Source organism: Myotis nattereri (assembly GCF_964212035.1).
Source record: "Myotis nattereri genome assembly, chromosome: Y".
In the NCBI taxonomy this organism is placed as follows: domain Eukaryota; kingdom Metazoa; phylum Chordata; class Mammalia; order Chiroptera; family Vespertilionidae; genus Myotis; species Myotis nattereri.
The window spans coordinates 889389-914428 of record NC_138094.1 but is presented as its reverse complement, the minus strand read 5'-3'; the positions used below and the strand labels follow the sequence as shown (position 1 = coordinate 914428).

General features: G+C 53.8%; 2 protein-coding genes across 2 annotated transcripts in view; both read left to right on the top strand.

The window, feature by feature from the left end:
* Nucleotides 1-2231: 2231 nt before the first annotated feature.
* On the top strand, nt 2232-19892 carry LOC308512200 (arylsulfatase L-like; the record flags this gene model as incomplete). Its single annotated transcript, XM_081081997.1, has 9 exons — nt 2232-2254; nt 5051-5172; nt 6923-7045; nt 7996-8419; nt 11163-11299; nt 13063-13197; nt 15908-16070; nt 17912-18033; nt 19531-19892. The coding sequence occupies 9 exons, from the start codon at nt 2232-2234 to the stop codon at nt 19890-19892; spliced, it is 1611 nt and encodes a 536-aa protein (XP_080938123.1).
* A 2258-nt stretch (nt 19893-22150) lies between these two features.
* LOC308512235 (arylsulfatase D-like) overlaps nt 22151-25040 on the top strand; it is a gene marked incomplete at its 5' end in the record, with an annotated part of 19451 nt that continues 16561 nt past the window's right edge. The window contains one exon of the mRNA XM_081082034.1: nt 22151-22185. Within this exon, the coding sequence (XP_080938160.1) occupies nt 22151-22185 (35 nt within the window). The remainder of the gene's footprint in view (nt 22186-25040) is intronic.

Genomic DNA, 25040 nt, shown 5'->3' with positions numbered 1-25040 from the left:
GGTCCGGAACCTTCCGTGCCTGGAGATGAATAGACGATTGAGTGATGCAATGCATACAGAATATCCTTCTATGTTTTATTTAAAAAAAAAAAAATAGGTTGCTATTGGTTTTTAGAGAAGAGAGGAAGGGAGAGAGAGAAACATCCATGAGGAGAGAGAATCATGGACCGGGCCTGTGCCCTTGACCGGGATTCGAACCCGGGACCCTCAAGTCCGCAGGCCGGCGCTCTACCCACTAAGCCTCACCAGCCAGGGCTATTGATTTATTGACTTCAGAGCAGTGGTTCTCCACCTTGGCGGCACCTTCGAATCACCTGGGAATCTTTTTTTTAAAATAAATCCTGATTTCTGGGCCTCATCCTCCTCCTCCGGAAATTCTGGGTGTTTGTTCCTAATATTGTGCCCGGTGTTTGCAATGCCCGGGGGTTTTGCAAATGGCTCCGGAATGTTCCAGAAAGGCCTGGCTGGGTTTTTAGCGTCTCTCTGGGCCTTTTGGGGGTCCGTAGACGTCACAGGATCGCGGATTACGCTCTCTAGACCGGCCAGCGGTCGGCGAACCCATGAGCCAACGCAGCCCCAAAATCGACAGGACGACGATTGAGATTCCTTTTGGAGAGCCCGATTTTTTAAACTTAAACTATATCAGCAGGTCCCTGGTGATTGATTTAACGAGGGGAGGCCTCAGGCCGAGGAAGAGCCGCACGCCAGGGCCCCGAGAGCCGCCGGTGGCTCCCGAGCCGTCTCATCTGCCCCCCACCTCCCACCCCGGGGGCCGGCATCCTACCCTCTGCTGATTTTTTCTTCTCTTTTCTTCTTTGAAATAGACCATATTTTTCCGCGTCTAAGACGCCCCCGTGTATCAGACGCTGCTGCCCCCACGCTTTTTCCAAACAAAATGAAGAAATCGGCCCTGGCCGGTGTGGCTCAGTGGGTAGAGCGTCGGCCTGCGGACTGGAGGGTCCCGGGTTCGATTCCCGGTCAAGGGCATGTTACCTGGGTTGGGGGCACATCCCCAGTAGGGGGCGTGCAGGAGGCAGCTGATCGATGTTTCTCTCTCGTCGATGTTTCTAACTCTCTATCCCTCTCCCTTCCTCTCTGTAAAAAATCAATAAAATATATAAAAAAAGAAATCAATATTTTAAAATATATATATATATATATATATATAATTAAAACGAAAAGAAATCCTTACTTTAAAATTTTTGCTTGTTTTCCTCTTTTTTCTTAAGGTTGTCAACGTTGTTTTTAAATATATATATATATATATATATATATATATATATATATACTAGAGGCTAGAGGCTGGGTGCATGAATTCATGCCTGCGGGGGTCCAGCCAGCCAGCCGGCTCCCCCCACCTCCCGGTCGAACTCCCAGTCCAACTCCCAGCCGAGGAGGCAGTTTGCAAATTAGGTCCCGGGTTCGATTCCCGGTCAAGGGCACAGGCCCGGGTTGCGGGCTCGGTCCCCAGTCGGGGGCGTGCAGGAGGCAGCCGGTCCGTGATTCATCTCATCATGGATGTTTCTATCTCTCTCTCCCTCCCTCTCCATTCCTCTCTCTGAAATCAATCCTATATAATAAAAGCCTAAATCTATTCTATAGGATATTTTTAAATATATTTTTATTGATTTCCGAGAGCAAGGGAGAGGGAGAGAGAGAGAGAGAAACATCCATGATGATAGAGAATCACGGATCGGCCGCCTCCTGCACGCCCCCGACTGGGGACAGAGCCCGCAACCCGGGCCTGTGCCCTGACCAGGAATCGAACCCGGAACCCTGCAGTCCACAGGCCGACGCTCTGTCCACTGAGCAACACTGGCTAGGGCATTGTTTTGTTTTTTCCTTTTTTCTTTTTGGTTTGAATTTATTTTTTTTTTATTTCAAGAAAAATGATTTCAAATATAATAATGTTACACGCAATAAACCTTAATATCTAGAAAAATGATCTTAAATAGGATGATGTTACAAGCATTAAACACCAATGATTCAAGAAAAAATGATCTGACCTATAATAATAGTACATGCCATAAACCTTCATTATTTCAAGATGAAAAGGATTTTAAGTGTAAAGTGTTTTCCGTCATAGATACATATATATTTTTATTGACTTCAGGGAAGAAGAGAGAGAGAGAGAGAGAAACGTCAATGAGGAGAGAGAAACAGCCACCAGCTGCCTGTGTCATGAATAATATCTTTCCTCCTCACAGGAGACGAGAAGCAAGAAAGTGAACATGTTACATCCGGAACGTTCCAGGTAGGAAGGGACGCGGCGCAGCCAAGAGTCTCCCATGTCGGCCTACGCACGTCTCCACGTCCCCGCTACCAAATGCGCCAAGAACAAAAATAAATCATTTCTCTTGAAGCATTGCTTGTGGCTCAGTGGTTTGAGCGTCGACCTAGGAACCAGGAGGTCTCGGGTTCGATTCCCGGTCAAGGGCACAGGCCCGGGTTGCGGGCTCCATCCCCAGTCGGGGGTGTGCAGGAGGTGGCCGGTGCATGATTCTCTCTCGTCATGGATGTTTCTCTCTCTCTGTCCCTTCCTCTCTGAGATCAATCCTATATAATAAAAGCCTAATATGCTAATTATCCAGTCGACCGGTCGGCCGTTCAACCAATCAGAGCATAATATGCTAATGATATGCTAAGGCTGCTCAACCAATTGCTATGACGTGCACTGACCACCAGGGGGCAGACAGTCGACTGGTCGACCAGTCGCTATGACGTTAACTGACCACCAGGGGGCAGTCAACTGGTCGACCAGTTGCTATGACGTGCACTGACCACCAGGGGGCAGATAGTCAACAGGGCGACCAGTCGCTATGACGTGCACTGACCACCAGGGGGCAGACAGTCAACAGGGCGACCAGTCGCTATGACGTGCACTGACCACCAGGGGGCAGACTGACCGGTCAACCAGTCGCTATGACGTGCACTGACCACCAGGGGGCAGACCGACCAGTCGAACAGTCGCTATGACGTGCAATGACCACCAGGGCGCAGACGGTCAACAGGTAAACCAGTCGCTACGACGTGCACTGACCACCAGGGGGCAGACAGTTGACCGTTCGACCAGTCGCTATGATGTGCACTGACCACCAGGGGGCAGACAGTTGACCGTTCGACCAGTCGCTATGATGCGCACTGACCACCAGGGGGCGGACAGCTGACCAGTCGACCAGTCACTATGACGTGCACTGACCACCAGGGGCAGACAGCCGACTGTCGACCAGTTGCTATGACGTGCACTGACCACCAGGGGGCAGACAGTCGACCGGTCGACCAGTCGCTATGACGTGCACTGACCACCAGGGGGCAGACAGTCGACCGGTCGACAAGTCACTGGGACATGCACTGACCACCAGGGGGCAGACACTCCGACCAGTAGGTTAGCTTGCTGCTGGGGTCTGGCTGATTGCAACTCAGCAAGATGGGCCGGACACACCCTGGAGCCCACCCACAATCCTGCATGATCCTCTCTCATCATCGATGTTTCTCTCTCCCTCCCTCTCCCTCATTCTCTGAAATCAATGAGGAAAGAGAGAGAGAGAGAGAGAGAGAGAGAGAGAGAGAGAGAGAGAAGAAAAGAAAAGAAAAGGGAAGGGAAGGGGAGGGGAGGGGAGGGAAGAAAAGAAAAGAAAAGAAAAGAAAAGAAAAGAAAAGAAAAAAGAAAAAAAGAAACGCTAAGCATGCCTTTGTCAGCTTGCTTTGCAGAGCCTGGCTTGCCGTGACCATCAGCATCCTGGGTTCGAGTCCGACCGACGCTGCTAGGGATGTATCCGCCTCACGTCCCAACATCCTTCTGCTGATGGCGGACGACCTTGGCATCGGGGACGTCGGCTGCTATGGCAATGCCACCATCAGGCAAGAAGGAGATCATCGGTCCCCCGGGTGTTGCCCCAGTGGGGGGACCCCTGACCCCCTGAACCTTGGGGGGATGCATTGAACCCTGGAAATGTACAGTGGGGATGTGAAGAGAATTCTGCACACGCCCTGAAGCACCCGCATCCCGCTATCTGCCCGGGCTCGCGACATCCCCAGCTCAACTGAGTCCCATGCGGGGGTACTTCTCTCTCTCTTTCTTTCTTTTCTTTTTTATTTCTTCCTGTTTTTTCATTCTTTCTTTTTTTACTTTTCCTTCTTTTTTCTTTTTTTTATCTTTTTTCTTCTTGTCTTTCTTTTCTGTTTTCTTTCTCTTTCTTTCCTTTCTTTATTTCTTTTTTATGTTTTTCTCTTTTTCTTTCTTTCTATCTCTTTCTTTTTCTTTTATTTTCTCCTCTCATTTTCTTTCTTCTTTTTTAAAAAATATATGTTATTGATTTTTTTTACAGAGAGGAAGGGAGAGGGATCGAGAGTTAGAAACATCCATCAGCTGCCTCCTGCACGCCCCCTACTGGGGATGTGCCCGCAACCCAGGTACATGCCCTTGACCGGATTCGAACCCGGGACCCTTCAGTCCGCAGGCCGGCGCTCTAGCCACTGAGCCAAACCGGTTAGGGCTGTCTTTCTCCTTTATTTTCTTTCTTTCTTTCTTCTTTCTTTCTTTCCTTCTTTTATTCTTTCCTTCTTTCTTAAGAATAGCATGTTTTGCCCGGCTGGTGTTCCTCAGGGTTTGAGCATCGACCCATGAACCAGGAGGTCACGGCTCGATTGTAAAATGAAAATATATTTTAAAACCATAATATTCGCCTGTTTTTACTAATTTTAGAGAGCAAGGAAAGGAGAGGGAGAGAGAGAGAGAGAAAGAGAGAGGGAGGGAGAGAGAGAGAGAGAGAGAGAGAGAGAGAGAGAGAGAGAAACATCAAAGATGAGAGAGAATCATGGATCGGCTGCCTCCTGCACGCCCCGCACTGGGGATGGAGCCCACAACCCGGGCATGTATCTTTGACAGGGAATTAAACCGTGATCTCCTGGTTCATAGGTCGATGCTCAACCACTGAGCCACACCAGCCAGGTCACCCTCATGTATTCAGTAATGACCCTCAGATATTGACGGGGAAGCCACTGCTTTCATTGCTGAAGGAAGAAAATGATTCTCGTCTCCCTCCTGCAGGACCCCAAACATCGACCGCCTCGCCCAGGATGGCGTGCGGCTCACCCAGCACCTCGCCGCGGCTTCCGTCTGCACCCCAAGTCGCGCTGCCTTTCTCACGGGCAGGTACCCCCTGCGATCGGGTGAGTCCTTCCTTGTGTCTGACCGCCGAGGCATGTTCCATCAAGGTGATGTTTTTATTGATTTTTAGAGAGAGAGGGGCAGACAGTCGACGGGTCGACCAGTCGCTAGGACGTGCACTGACCACCAGGGGGCAGACAGTCGACGGGTCGACCAGTCGCTGTGATGTGCACTGACCACCAGGGGCCAGACAGTCGACCGGTCGACCAGTCGCTGTGACGTGCACTGACCACCAGGGGCAGACAGGCGACCAGTCGACCAGTCACAATGACATGCACTGACCACCAGGGGCCAGACGCTCCAACCGGTTGGTGAGCTTGCTGCTGGGGACCAGCTGATCGGGACTGAGCGAGACGGGCCAGACACGCCCTGGAGCCCTCCCGTGGTCCCTCCCCGGCTGGCCAACCTCTGCGTCCCTCCCTGGCCCCGATCGTGCACCCGTGGGAGTCCCTCTGCCTGGCCTGTGCCCTCTTGCCATCCAGACTAAGGGATCTCCGCCCCCACAATTGCATGAATTTTGTGCACCGCGCCTCTAGTATTGTTATGACTATGTATAGTGCCAGGTGGGCAGTGGACATATCACGGGTTCACTTTATAAAGTATATACACGTCGAACCACCATCAGAAACTCATCAATATATATAAAAGGCTAAGGGACCGACCGTATGTCCGACCGACCGTCCACCCAACCGGCCGGACGGTACATATGACGCACACTAGCAATTTAAACATCAATGTTGAGCCCTAACCTATTTGGCTCAGTGGATAGAGCATCGGCCTGCGGACTCAAGGGTCCCAGGTTTGATTCCGGTCAAGGGCATGGACCTTGGTTGCATGTGCATCTCCAGTAGGGGGCATGCAGGAGGCGGCTGATCGATGTTTCTCTCTCATCGATGTTTCTAACTCTCTATCCCTCTCCCTTCCTCTCTGTAAAAAATCAATAAAATATTTTAAAAAATAAAAAAATAAATGTTGGCCTACGCATGCGCGATACATATAAAGCTGTCACTGTTTATAATACTTTCTATATATACAAAAGCCTAACCAACCATTATGACAAGTCGCTATGACATGCACTGACCACCAGGGGGCAGACATTCAACGCAGGAGCTGCCCCCTGGTAGTCAGTGCACTCCCACAGCCAACCCCCCACAGCCAACCAACCTACCGTGGTCCCTCCCCCCGGCCGACCTGCCCCAATCGGCACCGATCGCCCCAGATAACCAGCCAGGCCAAGGAACCCCAGCCGTGCACGAATTCGTGCACTGGGCCACTAGTATTATAGACACTATTTTGACATATAATTTTTTGCAGTCACATAATTACCGCACGAATCTTTCTTCTAGCTAATTCCCTTTTTTTAAAAAAAATATATTTTCTTGATTTTTTACAGAGAGGAAGGGAGAGGGATAGAGAGTTAGAAACATCGATGAGAGAGAAACATTGGTCAGCTGCCTCCTGCACGCCCCCCACTGGGGATGAGCCCACAACCCAGATACATGCCCTTGACCGGAATCGAACCCGGGACCCTTCAGTCCGCACGCCGATGCTCTATCCACTGAGCCACACCAGTTTCGGCACTAATTCCCTTTCAATGTGCATGAATCCATGCACCAGGCCACTTGTATATAATACTGACCGTGAATTGTCATTGGGAAATGCTCATTTTTTTTAAGTGGAAAAAATTGCGACAATAAGAATAAAGACCAGTGCGTGACGGTGCCGTTTCTTTGTAAAACGATCCCCCGAAAGGCATGGTGTCCAGCGACGGCTCCCGCGTTCTCCAGTGGACGGCAGTCCCGGGCGGCCTTCCGGCCAATGAGACGACGTTTGCGAAGATACTGAAAGGTCGGGGCTATGCCACGGGACTAATCGGTGTGTATGTTTCCCAGCTTTCAGAACATCGTTTCTCTGTGCATTTCTTTAACGTGTTTTTACTGATTTCAGAGAGTAGAAGGGAGAGAGGAAGAGAGAGAGAGAGAGAGAGAGAGAGAGAGAGAGAGAGAGAGAGAGAGAGAACTTCTGTGTGAAAATCATGGCCTGCAAGGCCCTGACACTGGCCGCTGGGAGGCACACCCACCTCCTCTCCATCCCTGGGTGCCCCTCATCTGGTCGATCATTGCAACCACCTTTTTCTTTATCTCTTCGCACACGGACTGCGTTCTGATGAGGAACCACAGCATCCCCTCCTGGTGATTGAGCCCACCCCCCGGGGCATGTGTCCTGATGGGGAATCGAACCATGACCTCCTGGTTCATAGGTCGGTGCTCAACCACTGAGCTACACTGGCTGGGCTAGGATGATAATTTCTTAAAAAGGAGACCAAGTTATCATGATCAATAATTATATTTATATCTATCTCTATCTATCTACATATCTATATCTACCTCCCCAGTGGCGCGATCCCCAGTAGGGGACAGGCAGGAGGCAGCTGATCTGTAATTCTCATCATTGATGTCTCTCTTTCTCTCTCTCCCTCTCCCTTTCTCTCTGAAATCAATAAAAATATATATAAAAAATAAATATATGGGGGATTCGAATCATTACTATGTTATAGTAATAATTGTTTTTGATTTCTTTTTTTAATATTTTTATTGATTTCAGAGAGGAAGGGAGAGGGAGAAGGAGAGAGAGAAGCATCCATGATGAGAGAGAATCATAGATCGGCTGCCTCCTGCACGCCCCCGACTGGGGATGGAGCCCGCAACCCAGGCAGGTGCCCTTGACCGGGAATCGAACCCGGGACCTCCTGGTTCCTAGGTCGACGCTCAACCACTGAGCCACACCAGCCGGGCATAGAAACCTACAATTCTTGCTTTTTTTAGGAAAATGGCACCTGGGTCTCAACTGTGAATCCTCGACCGACCACTGCCACCACCCCCTCCGCCACGGATTCGACCATTTCTACGGGATGCCCTTTTCCATGATGGGCGACTGTGCCCGCTGGGACCTCTCGGAGAAGCGCGCCCGCCTGGAGCGCCCCCTCCACGTCGGCGTGCAAATCGCGGCCTTGGCGGCCCTGACGCTCGCCGCGGGGAAACGCACCGGCCTCCTCCCGGTCTCCTGGGCGCCCGTCGTCTGCTCGGTCATTGCCTCCACCTTGTTGTTTATCTCTTCGCACGTCCTGGGCGCGCTCATCGTCCGCGCGGACTGCTTCCTGATGAGGAACCACGGCATCACGGAGCAGCCCATGAACTTCTCGAGGACGGCGTCGCTCATGCTCACGGAGGCCTCGTCCTTTATCCAACGGTGAGAGCCCGGGGGGAGGGGGGCCAAGGGGGAGGGGGAGGGGGAAATGGGGGCAGGTCCGACTCATGGCTCTCGTTTGTGAGGAGACGATATTCAGAATTTATTTTCTGCCCTGAGTGTTCGCATGGTGATGTGTGCCAGGTCCAAAAAGACAGGCTTGGATCCCATGAGCCATGGGGGCCCTGGCTGGTGTGGCTCAGTGGATAGAGTGTCCATCCGCAGACTGAAGGGTCGCGGGTTCGATTCCGGTCAAGGGCACAGGCCCGGGTTGCAGGCTCCATCCCCAATCGGGGGCGTGCAGGAGGCGGCCGGTCCATGATTCTCTCTCATCACGGACGTTCCTCTCTCTCCCTCTTCCTTCCTCTCTCTGAAATCCATAAAGATATATTTTTTAAAATAAATAAGGATGACGATATTCAGGGAGAGGGAAAAAAAAAGGATGCATAAAACCAGCATTCATTTCTTTCAACAGACTCTCCGAGGGGAAACACAGCCCCAGGAAAGAACCTCAGACTCAAGAACATTCTCTCATTTGCTTCTTGTGGGTTGAGTTGCAAAGACGAATATTTGAGGAAGGAGCTAGTCATTGCAATGGCCATTTTTGGGGGGCTAGTTTTTTGTTTTTTATTGTTGAATGAAGATTTGTGCACCAATGAGGGTCCCACGGCCTGACTTATTGGGTTCGGGGTGAAACCAGCTCTCAGACATCCCCCGAGGTGTCCCGGATGGCGAGAGGGCGGTTCTCGGGTGACACACCCCGGAATCAGCCTCCCTCCTCTCTGGTTCTGGGTGCGTCGCCCGAGAACTGCAGCTGCCAAGTCACCAAAGCTCCTGCATGGAGTGTCTGCCCCCTGGTGGTCAGTGTGTGTCATAGCTACCGGTCAGAGCGTCTGCCCCCTGGTGGTCAGTGTATGTAATAGCTACCAGTCGGGAGTGTCTGCCCCCTGGTGGTCAGTGCACGTCATAGCTACCGGTTGGAGTGTGTGCCCCCTAGTGGTCAGTGCGCATCATAGCTACCAGTCAGAGCGTCTGCCCCCTGGTGGTCAGTGCACGTCATAGCTACCGGTCAGAGCGTCTGCCCCCTGGTGGTCAGTGCTCGTCATAGCTACCGGTCAGAGCGTCTGCCCCCTGGTGGTCAGTGTATGTAATAGCTACCAGTCGGGAGTGTCTGCCCCCTGGTGGTCAGTGCACGTCATAGCTACCGGTCAGAGCGTCTGCCCCCTGGTGGTCAGTGTATGTAATAGCTACCAGTCGGGAGTGTCTGCCCCCTGGTGGTCAGTGCACGTCATAGCTACCAGTCAGAGCGTCTGCCCCCGGTGGTCAGTGCATGTCATAGCTACCAGTCAGAGCGTCTGCCCCCTGGTGGTCAGTGCATGTCATAGCTACCAGTCAGAGTGTCGGCCCCCTGGTGGTCAGTGTGTGTCATAGCTACCGGTCGGAGCATCTGCCCCCGGAGCGTCTGCCCCCTGGTGGTCAGTGAGGGTCATAGCTACCGGTCGGAGCGTCTGCCCCCTGGTGGTCAGTGTGTGTCATAGCTACCGGTCAGAGCGTCTGCCCCCTGGTGGTCAGTGCACGTCATAGCTACCGGTCAGAGCGTCTGCCCCCTGGTGGTCAGTGTATGTAATAGCTACCAGTCGGGAGTGTCTGCCCCCTGGTGGTCAGTGCACGTCATAGCTACCGGTTGGAGTGTCTGCCCCCTGGTGGTCAGTGCACGTCATAGCTACGGGTCGTAGCGTCTGCCCCCTTGTGGTCAGTGCGTGTCATAGCTACAGGTCGGACTGCCTGCCCCCTGGTGGTCAGTGCGCGTCATAGCTACCGGTCAGAGCGTCTGCCCCCTGGTGGTCAGTGCACGTCATAGCTACCGGTCGGAGCATCTGCCCCCTGGTGGTCAGTGCACGTCATAGCTACAGGTCAGAGCGTCTGCCCCCTGGTGGTCAGTGCACGTCATAGCTACCGGTCGGAGCGTCTGCCCCCTGGTGGTCAGTGCGTGTCATAGCTACCGGTCGGAGCGTCTGCCCCCTGGTGGTCAGTGCACGTCATAGCTACCGGTCGGAGCGTCTGCCCCCTGGTGGTCAGTGTGTGTCATAGCTACCGGTCAGAGCGTCTGCCCCCTGGTGGTCAGTGCGCGTCATAGCTACCGGTCAGCACGACTGCCCCCTGGTGGTCAGTGAGGGTCATAGCTACCGGTCAGAGCGTCTGCCCCCTGGTGGCCAGTGCACGTCATAGCTACCAGTCAGAGCGTCTGCCCCCTGGTGGTCAGTGTGCGTCATAGCTACCAGAGCATCTGCCCCCTGGTGGTCAGTGTGCGTCATAGCTACCAGTCAGAGCGTCTGCCCCCTGGTGGTCAGTGTGTGTCATAGCTACCGGTCGGACGGTCGAAAAGATGGACACTTAGGCTTAAATATAGGAAATAGATAGTATTACAGATGTCTCCCATTTCCCGCCCCCCCAGCCTCTACCCACCCCCCCTCTATGGCTGATTATTTTATTATTATTTTTTAGAGAGAGATGGGGGGAGAGGGAGAGAGAGAAACATCCACGATGAGAGAGAATCATGGATCGGCTGCCTCCTGCACGCCCCCCCTGGGGATGGAGCCCGCAACCCGGGCCTGTGCCCTTGACCGAAAAATTAAATTATGACTTCCTGGTTCCAATGTCGACGCTCAACCACTGAGCCACACCAGCCAGGCGCCAAAATAAAAACCAAACCAAAAGGCTGTGCCCCCATTGAATTTATTTCCAGGAACAAGCAAGGACCTTTCCTTCTCTTCGTGTCCTTTCTGCACGTCCACACCCCTCTCATCACCACGGAGAGTTTCCGTGGGAGAAGCCGCCACGGGCTCTACGGAGACAACGTCGAGGAGATGGACTGGATGGTGGGTGAGTGAGTCAGTGCCAGATTAATTGTAATTTTATCTTATTGGATTCCACGTATACATGACATCATACGGTATTGGTTTCCTTTATGTCACCATCATGCCCTTGAAGTCCACCCATGCTGTTGCATTGGGCTGGATCCTTTTTTCCTTTTTCCTGGCTGTATACTATTCCACTGTATGGACATACCACCGCTTTTTAATGCCTTCACCCACTGGGGGACCGTTAGGTTGTTTCCATGTCCTGGGAATGGTGAACTGTACAGCAAGGAATCGGGGGAGATTGGGTGCGATATCTTTGTATAACTTAAAGGAAGTTAGAGCCACCATTGAAGACCATTTTTCACCAAGAGATATCCAACGCCAACACCATCATCAGCCTCCGTCTTAGACCTTCCCGGACCCTTCGTTTTTATGTGTGTAATTTTCTTTTGTCTCAACGTGAAGCTTTAACTGTTTTGTCTTGTTTTTATTAGATTAGATATAGATATAGATATAGATATAGATATAGATGATATAGATATAGATATAGATATAGATATAGATATAGATATAGATATAGATAGATATAGATATAGATATAGATATAGATATACATATAGATATAGATATAGACATAGACATAGATATAGATATAGATGACATAGATATAGATGATATAGATATAGATAGATATAGATATAGATTAGATATATAGATATAGATATATAGATATAGATATAGATATAGATGATATAGTTATAGATATAGATATATAGATGTAGATATAGATTAGATATATAGATATAGATATAGATATAGATATAGATATAGATGATATAGATATAGAGATAGAGATAGATATAGATATAGATGAGATGATATAGATATAGATATAGGTAGATATAGATGCTATAGATATATAGATATAGATATAGATGTAGATGTAGATGTAGATGTAGATGTAGATATAGATATAGATATAGATGATATAGATATAGATATAGATGATATAGATATAGATATAGATATAGATATAGATATAGATAAGATGATATAGATATAGATATAGATATAGAGATAGATATAGATATAGATATAGATATAGATGAGATGATATAGATATAGATATAGATATAGATATAGATATAGATATAGATATAGATATAGATATAGATATATACTGTATTGATTTCAGAGAGAGGAAGGGAGAGGGAGAGAGAGAAACATCCATGATAAGAGAGAATCATGGATCGGCTGCCTCCTGCTCGCCCCCTACTGGGGATCGAGCCCACAACCCGGGCCTGTGCCCTCTACTGGGATTCGAACCCTGACCTCCTGGTTCCTAGGTCAACACTCAACCACGGAGCCAGTTGGTCCAGGGCAAGAATAGCTTTATTAAGGGATAGAGGGCCGTGTATATAATACCAACCTCCTACCCAGCAACTAAGCCCTTTTAACCCATGCCCCCAGATTGTCGGGAATAAAAGACCAACATTCATGTGTTTTGTTAGTTTTTTTGATTTTTTTAAAATACATTTTGACTGATTTCAGAGAGGAAAAAAAGAGGGAGAGAGACACACATCCATGATGAGAGCGAATCATGGATCGGCTGCCTCCTGCTCGCCCCCTACTGGTTGGGGAGGGAGCCTGCAACCCGGGCCTGTGCCTTGACCGGGAATCGAACCCTGACCTCCTGGTTCATAGGTCGATGATCAACCACTGAGCCACACCGGCCGGCAGACAGTCGTCTGTGCCGATTGGTTCAAATGCATCCGTTCTCTGCAGGGCGGATCCTGGATGTCCTGGACAGGGAAGGCCTCACCAACAGGACCCTCGTGTATTTTACGTCGGATCATGGGGGGTCTTTGGAGGCTCAACTGGGACCCCACCAGTACGGGGGCTGGAACGGGATCTATAAGGGTAAGTGTGAGGGGTACCCCGAATTCTTGAGGGGGTCTTCCCTCCTCATTCCAGCCCTTCCCTGGAACGGAGCCATCCCCTTAAGACAGAAAATCCTGCTAACCAAGGATTTTTCTTCTATTATTTCCTTTAATATATTTTTACTGATTTCAGAGAGGAAGGGAGAGGGAGAGAGAGAGAGAGAAGCATCCGTGATGAGAGAGAATCACGGATTGGCTGCCTCTTGCACGCCCCCTCCTGGGGATCGAGCCGGCAACCCGGGCATGTGTCCTGGACCAGGAATCGAACCCGGGACCTCCTGGTTCACAGGTCAATGCTCACCACTGAGCCACACAGGCCGGGCAAGGAGTTTGCTTTACTATCGAGGGTAGAAAAGACAATTTCTCATGATCAAATTTGATTCGTTTTTTTTTTCTTTTAATTGTTTTATTATTTTCTTGTTCTAATCTTTCTTATCGAACTAGAGGCCCAGTGCACGAAATTCATGCAAGGGTGGGGGGTTCCCTCAGTCCAGCCTGCAACCTCTCCAATCCAGGACCCCCAAGGGGATGTCCAACTGCTGGTTGGACGTCCCTCTCACAATCCAAGACTACTGGCTCCTAACAGCTCACCTGCCTACATGCCTGATCGCCCCTAACTGCTCCCCTGCCGGCCTGATCACCGCTAACTGCTCTCCCCTGCCGGCCTGATCGCCCCTAACTGCTCTCCCCTGCCGGCCTGATCGCCCCTAACTGCCCTCCCCTGCCGGCCTGATCACTCCTAACTGCCCTCCCCTGCCAGCCTGATCGCCCCTAACTGCCCTCCCCTCCTGGCCTGATCGCCCCTAACTGCCCTCCCCTGCCGGCCTGATCGCCCCTAACTGCCCTCCCCTGCCGGCCTGATCGCCCCTAACTGCCCTCCCCTCCTGGCCTGATCGCCCCTAACTGCTCCCCTGCTGGCCTGATCGCCCCTAACTGCTCCCGTGCTGGCCTGATCACCCCTAACAGCTCTCCCCTGCTGGCCTGATCACCCCTAACTGCTCTCCCCTGCTGGCCTGATCACCCCTAACTGCCCTCCCCTGCCGGCCTGATCGCCCCTTACTGCTCCCCTGCTGGCCTGATCGCCCCTAACTGCTCCCCTGCTGGCCTGATTGCCCCTAACTGCTCCCCTGCTGGCCTGATTGCCCCTAACTGCTCCCCTGCTGGCCTGATCGCCCCTAACTGCTCCCCTGCTGGCCTGATCGCCCCTAACTGCTCTCCCCTGCTGGCCTGATTGCCCCTAACTGCTCCCCTGCTGGCCTGATCGCCCCTAACTGCTCCCCTGCTGGCCTGATCACCCCTAACTGCTCTCCCCTGCTGGCCTGATTGCCCCTAACTGCTCCCCTGCCAGCCTGATCGCCCCTAACTGCTCCCCTGCCGGCCTGATCACCCCTAACTGCTCCCTGCTGGCCTGATCACCCATAACTGCACCCTGCTGGCCTGATCACCCCTAACTGCCCTCCCCTGCCGGCCTGATCGCCCCTTACTGCTCCCCTGCTGGCCTGATCGCCCCTAACTGCTCCCCTGCGGGCCTGATCACCCCTAACTGCTCCCCTGCTGGCCTGATCGCCCCTAATCACCTCTCCCTTGGCACCTGCCACCATGGCTTTGTCCGGAAGGACGTCCGGAAGATGTCCATTTTATCCGGTCTAATTAGCATATTACCATTTTATTCGCATAGAATTGTTACATAGGTCCTCGTTTAGCCCCCATTCACCTCTCCCAGCCCGCCCCCACTCCCCACCCCCCACCCCCCACCCCAAACCCTCATCCCTCTCTTGTCTGTGTCCACGGGTGATGCATATACACATACAGTTTCATTGGTTGGTCTCTTCCTCCCCACCCACCCTCCCCTGCCTTCCCTCTGAGGTTCCTCGGTCTGTTCCATGCTCCTTGTCTCTGGGTCTATTTTTGATCATCTGTTTATCTGGTTCATTAGATTCCACAAAACTCCCCGGCCGGCGTGGCTCAGTGGTTAGCGTCGACCCAGGAACCCGGAGGTCAGGGTTCGATTCCCGGTCCAGGGCACAGGCCTGGGTTTCGGGCTCCATCCCCAGTCGGGGGCGTGCAGGAGGCAGCCAATCCGTGATTCTCTCTCCTCATGGATGTTTCTCTTTCTCTGTCCCTTCCTCTCTGAAATCAATAAAATCTATTTTTAAAAAACAGACCAAAATGGATGTAGTTACGTATTTGTTTCTTTCCTATTTCTGTCCAATACAGTTGACAATTTCTCGGCTCTTGTGTTACATGGGTCAGAGCACGTGTCCAGGTGGCGGGCACGATCTTGCCGAAGGCAGCTCATCAATGTTTCGTATCGATTTTTTTTAAAATATAGGTTATTGATTTTTGACAGAGAGGAAGGGAGGGAAATAGAGAGTAAGAAATATCGATGAGGCAGAAACATCGATCAGCTGCCTCCTGCACGCCCCCCACTGGGGATGTGCCCGCAATCAAGGTACATGCCTTTGAGCGGAATCGAACCCAGGACCCTCCGGTCCGCAGGCCGACGCTCTATCCACTGAGCCACACCAGTCAGGGCTCATCAATGTTTTCATCTCTTTATCCCTCTCCCTTCCTCTCTCTCTCTCTCTAAAAAAAGGAAAAAATATTAATAAAAATGTATTTTAGAAAAATAAAATAAAAATAGGCTGGACAGTCCCCTGGCGATCGCTCACGATGTCATTTCCTTGCAGGTGGCAAAGGGATGGGCGGCTGGGAAGGCGGGATCCGGGTCCCCGGGATCTTCCGGTGGCCCGGGGTGCTGCCCGCCGGCCGGGAGGTGCACGAGCCCACCAGCCTGATGGACGTGTTCCCCACCGTGGTCCGGCTGGGGGGCGGCGAGACGCCCCAGGACAGGTACCGGGCAGCCTTTCCCGAATCGACCATTCAATGTTGCACACAGACAACATACATGTGCCATGGCCCTGCCCCTGTCACGTGGTGCATGTAGAGGGTCCGTGAAGTCGGGGTCTGGGAACGGACTCAGGGTTCCTGTCATGTTCTCCTGGGATCAAGTATCTGCTTTATTTTATTTTATTTTATTTTATTTTATTTTATTTTATTTTATTTTATTTATTTTATAAAAAATACTAGAGGCCCAGTGCATGAAATTCATGCACAGCAGTGGGGGGGGGGGTCCCTCAGCCCGGACTGAACCCTCTCCAATCTGGGACCCCTTGGGGGATGCCTGACTGCCGGTTTAGGCCCGATCCCTGACAGCCCTTTCGCAATCCAGGACCACTGGCTACTAATTGCTCACCTGCCTGCCGGCCTGATCGCCCCCTAACTGCCCTCCCCTGCCGGCCTGATTGCCCCTAACTGCCCTCCCCTGCAGGCCTGATCGCCCCTAACTGCCCTCCCCTGCCGGCCTGATCGCCCCTAACTGCCCTCCCCTGCCGGCCTGATCGCCCCTAACTGCCCTCCCCTGCCGGCCTGATCGCCCCCTAACTGCTCTCCCCTGCAGGCCTGATCGCCCCCTAACTGCCCTCCCCTGCCGGCCTGATCGCCCCTAACTGCCCTCCCCTGCCGGCCTGATCGCCCCCTAACTGCCCTACCCTGCCGGCCTGATCGCCCCCTAACTGCCCTCCCCTGCCGGCCTGATCGCCCCTAACTGCCCTCCCCTGCCGGCCTGATCGCCCCCTAACTGCCCTCCCCTGCCGGCCTGATCGCCCCCTAACTGCTCTCCCCTGCTAGCCTGATTGCCCCTAACTGCTCTCCCCTGCCGGCCTGATCGCCCCTAACCACCCTCCCCTGCCGGCCTGATCGCCCCTAACTGCTCTCCCCTGCCGGCCTGATCGCCCCCTAACTGCCCTCCCCTGCCGGCCTGATCGCCCCTAACTGCCCTCCCCTGCCGGCCTGATCGCCCCCTAACTGCCCTCCCCTGCCGGCCTGATCACCCCCTAACTGCCCTCCCCTGCTGGCCTGATCGCCCCTAACTGCTCTCCCCTGCTGGCCTTATCACCCCGAACTGCCCTCCTCTGCAGGCCTTATCACCCCGAACTGCCCTCCTCTGCAGGCCTGATCGCCCCTAACTGCTCTCCCCTGTTGGCCTGATCTCCTCTAACTGCCCTCCCCTGTTGGCCTGATCACCCCTAACTGCTCTCCCCTGCCGGCCTGATCGCCCCTAACTGCTCTCCCCTGCCGGCCTGGTTGCCCCTAACTGCCCTCCCCTGCCGGCTTCATCGCCCCTAACCGCCTCTGCCTCAGCCCCACCACCGCGGCTTTGTCCGAAAGACATCCGGTCTAAGTAGCAAATTGACCCTGTTATTAGTATAGATTTTATAAAAATATATATTTTTTTAATATATTTCAGAGAGAGGGAGAGACAGAAACATCAACGATGAGAGAGAATCATGGACCGGCCGCCTCCTGCACGGCCCCTGCTGGGGACGGAGCCCGTAACCCGGGCCTGTGCCCTTGAGCAGGAATCAAACTGGGGACCTCCTGGTTCCTAGGTGGATGACGCTCAACCACTGAGCCACCCAGGCTGGGCTGGGCAGCTTATTTTTGCACTCGATACACAATAACATGAGCCGAACCATCAGCTGCCTCATGAGCATTTAATCAAAGATGCTCTTCGTAGCCGAGCCGGTGGCCGGCTGCGCCCCTCAGCTCGCCAAGTTTTGCGCTAACTTTCCGCGCACGTGCACGCACGTGAGCACTACCCCAACCCTGTGTCTCCGGGGTGCCCTCTGCAGGGTGATAGACGGCCGGGACCTGCTCCCCTTGCTGCTGGGGACCGCCCAGCACTCGGACCACGAGTTCCTGATGCATTATTGCGAGAAGTTTCTGCACGCGGCCCGGTGGCACCAGCGAGAAAGTGAGTGGCCCAGGAGGCACCCTGACCCTCTCCCCTCCGCTTCTGCCGGAGGCTCATTTTCACGGTGGCTCCGCTATGAGGTGCTTGGAGGTCGTGTCGTCCTCCCAGCTGCCAATCATCGCTTTGTTCTGGGAGACGGGGTGTTATACCTATGGGTGAGGCATGACGTTGTGTGCACACTCACACGCGTGCACACACAGGCACACGCTCCCACGTGCACGCCTGTGTGCGCGCCTGACCCTAACCTTGCAAATGCATTGCTTTTCTTTGCTTTTTCTTGCTAATATTTATTTGAGGATATTTTTATTGGTTTGCATTTCTTTTTTAAAAAAATTTATATAGATTTTGTTGATTTCAGCGAGGAAGGGAGAGGGAGAGAGAGAAACATCCATGATGAGAGAGAATCATGGACTGGCTGCCTCCTGCACACCTCCTACTGGGGTCAGAGCCCGCAACCCGGGCATGTGCCCTTGACCAGGAATCGAACCCAGGACCCGTCAGTCCGCAGGCCGATGCTCTATCCACTGAGCCACACAGGCCAGGGCTTGAATATACTAGTATTTTTATTGATTTTTTTTTTTTTAATAATCACTCAAGGATATTTTTCCGTTGATTTTTAGAGAGAGAGAAAGACAGAGAAACATCGATGTGAGAGAGACCCATCGATGGGTCGTCTCCTGCACGCGCCCCGACCAGGGCCTGGGCCGGGGAGGAGCCTGCAACCGAGGTCCGTGCCCTTGACCGGATTCGAACCCAGGACCCTTTGGTCTGCAGGTCGACGCTCTATCCACTGAGCCACACCGGCTTGGGACTTAAGGGGTATTCTGCACACACTCACACAGTTGCACAGACAGGCACACACTCCCGTGTGCGAGTCTGACCCTAACCACCTTGCAAGTCTATTGTGTTCACCTGCATTGCTTATTTATTTTGGGGGCTAATCTTCACCTGCGAATATTTATTTCTATTTCTTTTTTATTTATATATGTTTCTTCTTTTTAAAATTGATTTCAGAGAAGAAGGGAGAGGGAGAGAGAGAGAGAAACATCCATGATGAGAGGGAATCATGGGCCGGCCGCCTCCTGCACGCCCCCTACTGGTTGGGGATGGAGCCCGCAACCCAGGCCTACGCCCTTGACCGGGAATCGAACCCGGGACCCTTCCGTCTGCAGGCCCAGGCTCTACCCACTGAGCCACACCGGCCAGGGCTTGCTTGCTTATTTATTTATTTATTTGTTTGTTATTTTTAAATAAAATATATTTTTATTGATGTCAGAGAGGAAGGGAGAGGGAGAGAGATAGAAACATCCATGATGAGAGAGAATCATGGATCGGCTGCCTTCCACACGCCCCTGGCCGGTTGGGGATGGAGCCTGCAACCCGGGCACGTGCCCTTGACCGGGAATCGAACCCGGGACCCTTCAAGTCTGCAGGCCCAGGCTCTACCCATTGAGCCACACCGGCCGGGCGGGCTGTAATTCCTGCCTCTCCCTCCAGGAGGCGCCATATGGAAGGTGCATTACCGGACGCCCGTGTTCCACCCCGAGGGCGCGGCCGCCTGCTACGGGCGCGGGGTCTGCCCCTGCTCGGGGTCCGGGGTGACCCGCCACGACCCCCCGTTGCTCTACGACCTCGCCCGGGACCCCTCGGAGGCGCGCGCCCTGACCCCGGACACGGAGCCCTCGTTCCACCGGGTGCTGGCGCGCGTGGCGCGGGCCGTGGAGCGCCACCGCCGGACCCTGGGCCCCGGGGTCCCCCTGCAGCTGGACGGGCCCCGCAACACCTGGCGGCCGTGGCTGCAGCCCTGCTGCGGGGGGCTCCCCGGGTGCGGGTGCAGCCGCGAAGGGGGCGGACAGTGACCGCGCGCGGCCGCCAGGGGGCGCCCGGGTTGCCTGGGGGGCCGGGATGTCTCCATCCATTGGGGGTGGAATCAGAGGCCGCTGGGACGTCTGGGCGCCCTTGGGTGGGGGTGGGTGTGGGGGTGGGGGTGGGGGGCGCTGCAGAGCCGGGGCGATGCTGACAAGAAGGGGAGGCGATGGGACAGTCCTGGACCATCTTCGTTTAGTAAAAGGTGCCCGTGAGGGCTGCCCAGGCCACGCAGCAGGGGAGTGACGCAACAGGCGGATGACGCCAACAGGCCAATGACGCAATAGGCTAGTGGCACAATCGGCGATTGATGCAATAGATAATGCAAAAGTTGAATGATGCAACAGGCTAGTGACGCAACAGATGAATGACGCAACAGGCAATGCAACAGGCGAATGACGCAACAGGCCGGTAATGCAACAGGCCAGTGACGCAACAGGCGGGTGGCACAATAGGCGAGTGACGCAACAGATAATGCAACAGGCGAATAATTCAACAGGCCAGTGACGCAATAGGCGAGTGACGCAACAGGTAATGCACCAGGTGAATGACGCAACAGGCCAGAGCCGCAACAGGTGAATGACGCCATCAGGCCACTGACGCAACAGGTGAATGACGCAACAGGCCAGTGACGCAACAGGCGAGTGACAAGCCAAGTTCCTCCTGCTACAGGGCTTTCTCCACAAAGGACCCCAGGACCCCAAGTCGCCCCCGCCCCCCAGAGCCTGTTTCTTTGTCGCCATAAAGAGTTCAAGACCGGAAGTAACACATGAATTTATAGACACCACGGGGCACAGTGGCTCTGACACGGACTGGATGGGACCAACACTAAAGAACATAGATTCGTCACTGTCTTTCTCTTTATTTTAATATATTTTTATTGATGTCAGAGAGGAAGGAAGCGAAACATCCATGATGAGAGAGAATCACGGATCGGCTGCCTCCCGCACGCCCCCCACTGGGGATGGAGCCCGCAACCCGGGCCTGTGCCCTTGACCGGGAATCGAACCCTGACCTCCTGGTTCCTAGGTCGACGCTCAACCACTGAGCCACACCAGCCAGGCTCCTTACACTATTTAATTGCTGCAAAAGTCAAATTTTATTGATTTTTAGAGAGAGAGAGAGAGAGAGAGAGAGAGAGAGAGAGAGAGAGAGTTAAAGAGACAGAGAGAAACATCATGGATCGGCTGCCTCCTGGACGCCCCACATGGGGGATCAAGCCAGGGAGAAGGCCGCCCACCCATGAGTCTCACTCATCATGGATGTTTCGATCTCTCTCTCCCTCTCTCTAATCAATATATCTACATATAAAGGGTGTCCCAAAATTCACGCAAGATTTGAATTCTGCATGAGCATTAACAACAACAACAAAAAATAAATAAAAGCCCGATTGGACTCGGTTGATTGAATCAGATTCTAGTATCTGTTGCCCTTGGATGTCAATCCCTTCGATTCGATCACCGTCACCAAGGACCAATGACGGCCCAGGAGCAGGGACCAGGAAGACCAATGGAGACCGCGGCTTTGCGTCTGTGCCAACAAAGCCGGGGAGGCCATGGACCCAATGTGCTATTCCATACATAAACCCTAGACTGTGTCCTTTACGAATCAATAAAAAATTTACAATTTTTAATGATAAACCTGTGTTTTCTATCAAAATTACTTCTTGCGTGCATTTTGGGACACCCTCTATATAAGCCAAGCGACCAAGCGACCGACCAACCAGAACCACAGGTGGCTAGGATGCGCGCTGCAGCCGGCCAACCTCCTGCGGCCCCTTCACACACACACCCCAGGCCTGCCCCCCGGGCGCCCTCCACCCGCAGCACCCTGCCACCCCAGATCCTGCCCCCTATGGGACCCCGCAATCGAGGGCGGGGCCCGTTAATCCAATCAGGGCCAGACTGGCTGGCCAAACCCTCCCCTCAGCCTCCCGGATGGGCCCCCATGGGGGTGCGGGAGGGCCCCCAATTCCTCCCTGGCTCGGATTCCTGCGCCCGGGCTTCCCGTAAATATATAAAACCAGCTCCTCTTTGATCCCAGCCGCCCTGGGTGCAGAAAAACCCGTTTCCAAGATTAACTCCCAAAAAAGAAAGAAAAGATTAATTCCCAGAAGGCCAAGGAGGTTAAGCAGATTAGTGAGGGAGGAGCCCGCACGGTGCCGAAGTCACAGTTCCGTGGGCCGGACTCCGGCCCGGTTCGCTCCGGGCAAAGTCCCTCCAGCGCGTCCGGCTTGCGCGCGCTCCGTCCGATGGCGCCCAGGGGACCCGCCTCGCCCGCCGCCAGGTGCGCGGGACCCCAGGGGCGCAGCCCGCACCGGGGCCTGGGCTGGGGGGCACGGGGTGGAGGTGGACGCGAAGGAGAAGAGTGGGGAGGGCGCAAACCCCAGGGCGAGAGGGGATCCCCGAGAAAGAGCCGCTGTGGGTATGGCTAGAATTCCCCCAAAACGCAGCTCGAGGCCTGGTTAGGGGCGCGCGGCCAAACGCCTTGGTTAGCGGCCGTGCCCCGCCCCACGGGATAAGGGGAAGGAGGAGGGAGAGGCGGAAGGGAGGAGAAAAGGCGGGGAAAGTCCGAGAAAGGCCCGCTGGGTCCGCCCCCAGGTCTCCAAGACGCGCCTCCGTTCGCCCCTCCCCCGCGCGGCCAGTCACCGGCGCTCCCCCACTCTCTAAGGCACTTGAGGTGCAAACCCCGTGGGGTCCCTTTTCCCCCCGAGCGCGGCTGTCTCCCCGACAAACCCTGGTGACCCCTCCCCCCCTCCTCGCTCCTCGGGAGTTGGGCCTCACCTCCGTCCAACACTCTCTCGCCACGACCCGCCCCCGCGCGCCCCAACCCGCAACACTCAGAGACACCCCATCCCGCCTCCTGTCTCCCTTTCCCGAACCCTCAACATTCGCCAGGGCGCAGCCAGTGCGCCCCTAGCCACGTACCCCTCTCCTGGGCCCAGCGACGAGCTCTCTGGCCACGCCTCGGTCCGGGTCCCCCCGGGGCACGTCCCCTCTGAACGTCCGAACGACTCATTCCGCAACCCTGGCGGAACCGGGAAATGGGGACCCCCGGATGAGCTGGAGCTTACAGCCCAGAGCCCCCCCGGGAATGCGGATCAGGGCCATCCTGGCGCCGTGTCCCTTCCCCGAGTTACAGCGCGGGGGGCGCCCGGGATCCGCCCCGTGCGCTCCAAGTGCCTTTACGCACCGCCGCCTGCGCGCTCTTGGCGCATTAGCGCGGCAACTGTGTATTGGAAACAACTGTGCCATATGCCCCCCGACCCCACCCGGTCCTGTCTGGGGGTGCTTTTCATTTCTCTCTCTCTCTCTCTCTCTCTCTCGCATCCTTTTAATATGTAAATATCTTCCTGCTCCTGGCATTCGCGGGCCCGCCTTTATCATGGCGCAGGCGGAACTGCCCGCGATGTTTGGCCACTCCGCCCCGGAAAAGGGCGGCGCGGGGGTGGGGGCCGTGGATGCCAGCGCCCCACCTCCTGGCCCGCCCTTTAGGGAGCGGTCACTGCTGTGTCCCAATTGCAAAGCGCTTTGAAGGAGGCGCCTGGATTCAAACAGAAACCGGAATTTGGCACCGCGCGCTCGTTCCAAGCTTTCCCGCGTGGTGCGTTTTTTTTACGCAAGTAACCGGGACCAAAGGAACCGCCTATAGACGCCACCCCGTGGCAAAGCCCGAATTAAGCGGAAATGCAATTTGCCGGCAGGTGGAGCTGGTTGGAGAGGGCGGCTTTTCGTTTGTTAACGTAAAAAAAAAACATTCAAACCTGTAAAGCATTTTTGTGAGTTTATTTGAGCCACGTGGTTGACAATGGCAGAAGCTCAACGGATTGAGATAATGTTCCAGAGAATGGCGATTTTTCACCGTTTTATTTTATTTTATTTTATTTTATTTATTTCAGAGAGGGAGGGAGGGAGAGAGAGAGAGAGAGAGAGGATCATCCATGATGAGAGAGAATCATGGATCGCCTGCCTCCCGCACACCCCGCACCAGGGGGATCCAGCCCGCAACCCGGGCATGTGCCCTTGACCGGGAATCGAACCCGGGACCCTTCCGTCCAAAGGCTGGTGCTCTATCCACTGAGCCACACCAGCTAGGACCCACCTTGTTTTAGGGCAGTGGTTCTCAACCTTGGCCGCACGTTAGAATCACCTGGGAATCTTTTTAAAATCCTGATTTCTGGGCGGCGGCGGGAAACCTCTGGGATTGGATAAAAAGTAAAATGATGGGCACCTGCTTCTTGGACTCAACTGGGTGCAGGACAGTTAACTCGGTAGCAATGAAGGGGGATTGGTGGTCCGTGTCCTGGGGGGCGTGGGAGGGGGGGTGTCGTCCAGGAAAAAGGAAGTTCCAAGCGACCCAGACATTCATTTCACAGGTTGCGTCATCTTAGATGCAAAAAAGACAACAGGCTCATGAAAGATCTAAGTTGAACCCCAGCCGGTGTGGCTCAGTGGATAGAGCGTCGGCCTGCGGACTGAAGGGTCCCGGGTTCGATTCCCTGGTCAAGGGCACAGGCCCGGGTTTGTGGGCTGGATCCCCAGGGTGGGACGTGCGGGAGGCAGCCGATCCATGATTCTCTCTTATCGTGGATGTTGCTATCTCTCTCTCTTCCTTCCTCTCTCTGAAATCAATAAAAATATATATATTTTTTAAAAAGATCTAAGTTGATCTTTGCCAAGGAAGGTACTGGCGTTAACGTAACAAACCACTGAAACCCGTAAAGAATTTTTGTGAGTTTATTGGAGCCAAACCATCGACAATTCGCAGGAAATAGAACCTCAAGGGATTGAGAGAATGCTCCGGGGAATGGCCGGTTACATCTGTATTTATACATGAAATCCATTGGGGATGGATTAAGGAGGCGGGAGAATGCAAGGAGGGGAACCCCTGGGTTTGGATAAAAGGTAAAATGATGGACACACACTTAGGCGGGTGCAGGGACGATGAACATGATAATAACGAAGGGATTTGCGGTCTCCATCCTGGTGGCCAGCCCAGTAGGTGGTGCCCCGGGGGCCACAGAAAAAGGGACGTTACCAGGCACCCAGACGCCTCAAGGCTGTGTTACCCCAGATGCAAAAAGACAGACAGGCTCCGTGAGGGCAAAGGTTGACCTTGTCAGTGACCTTGTCAGTGACCTT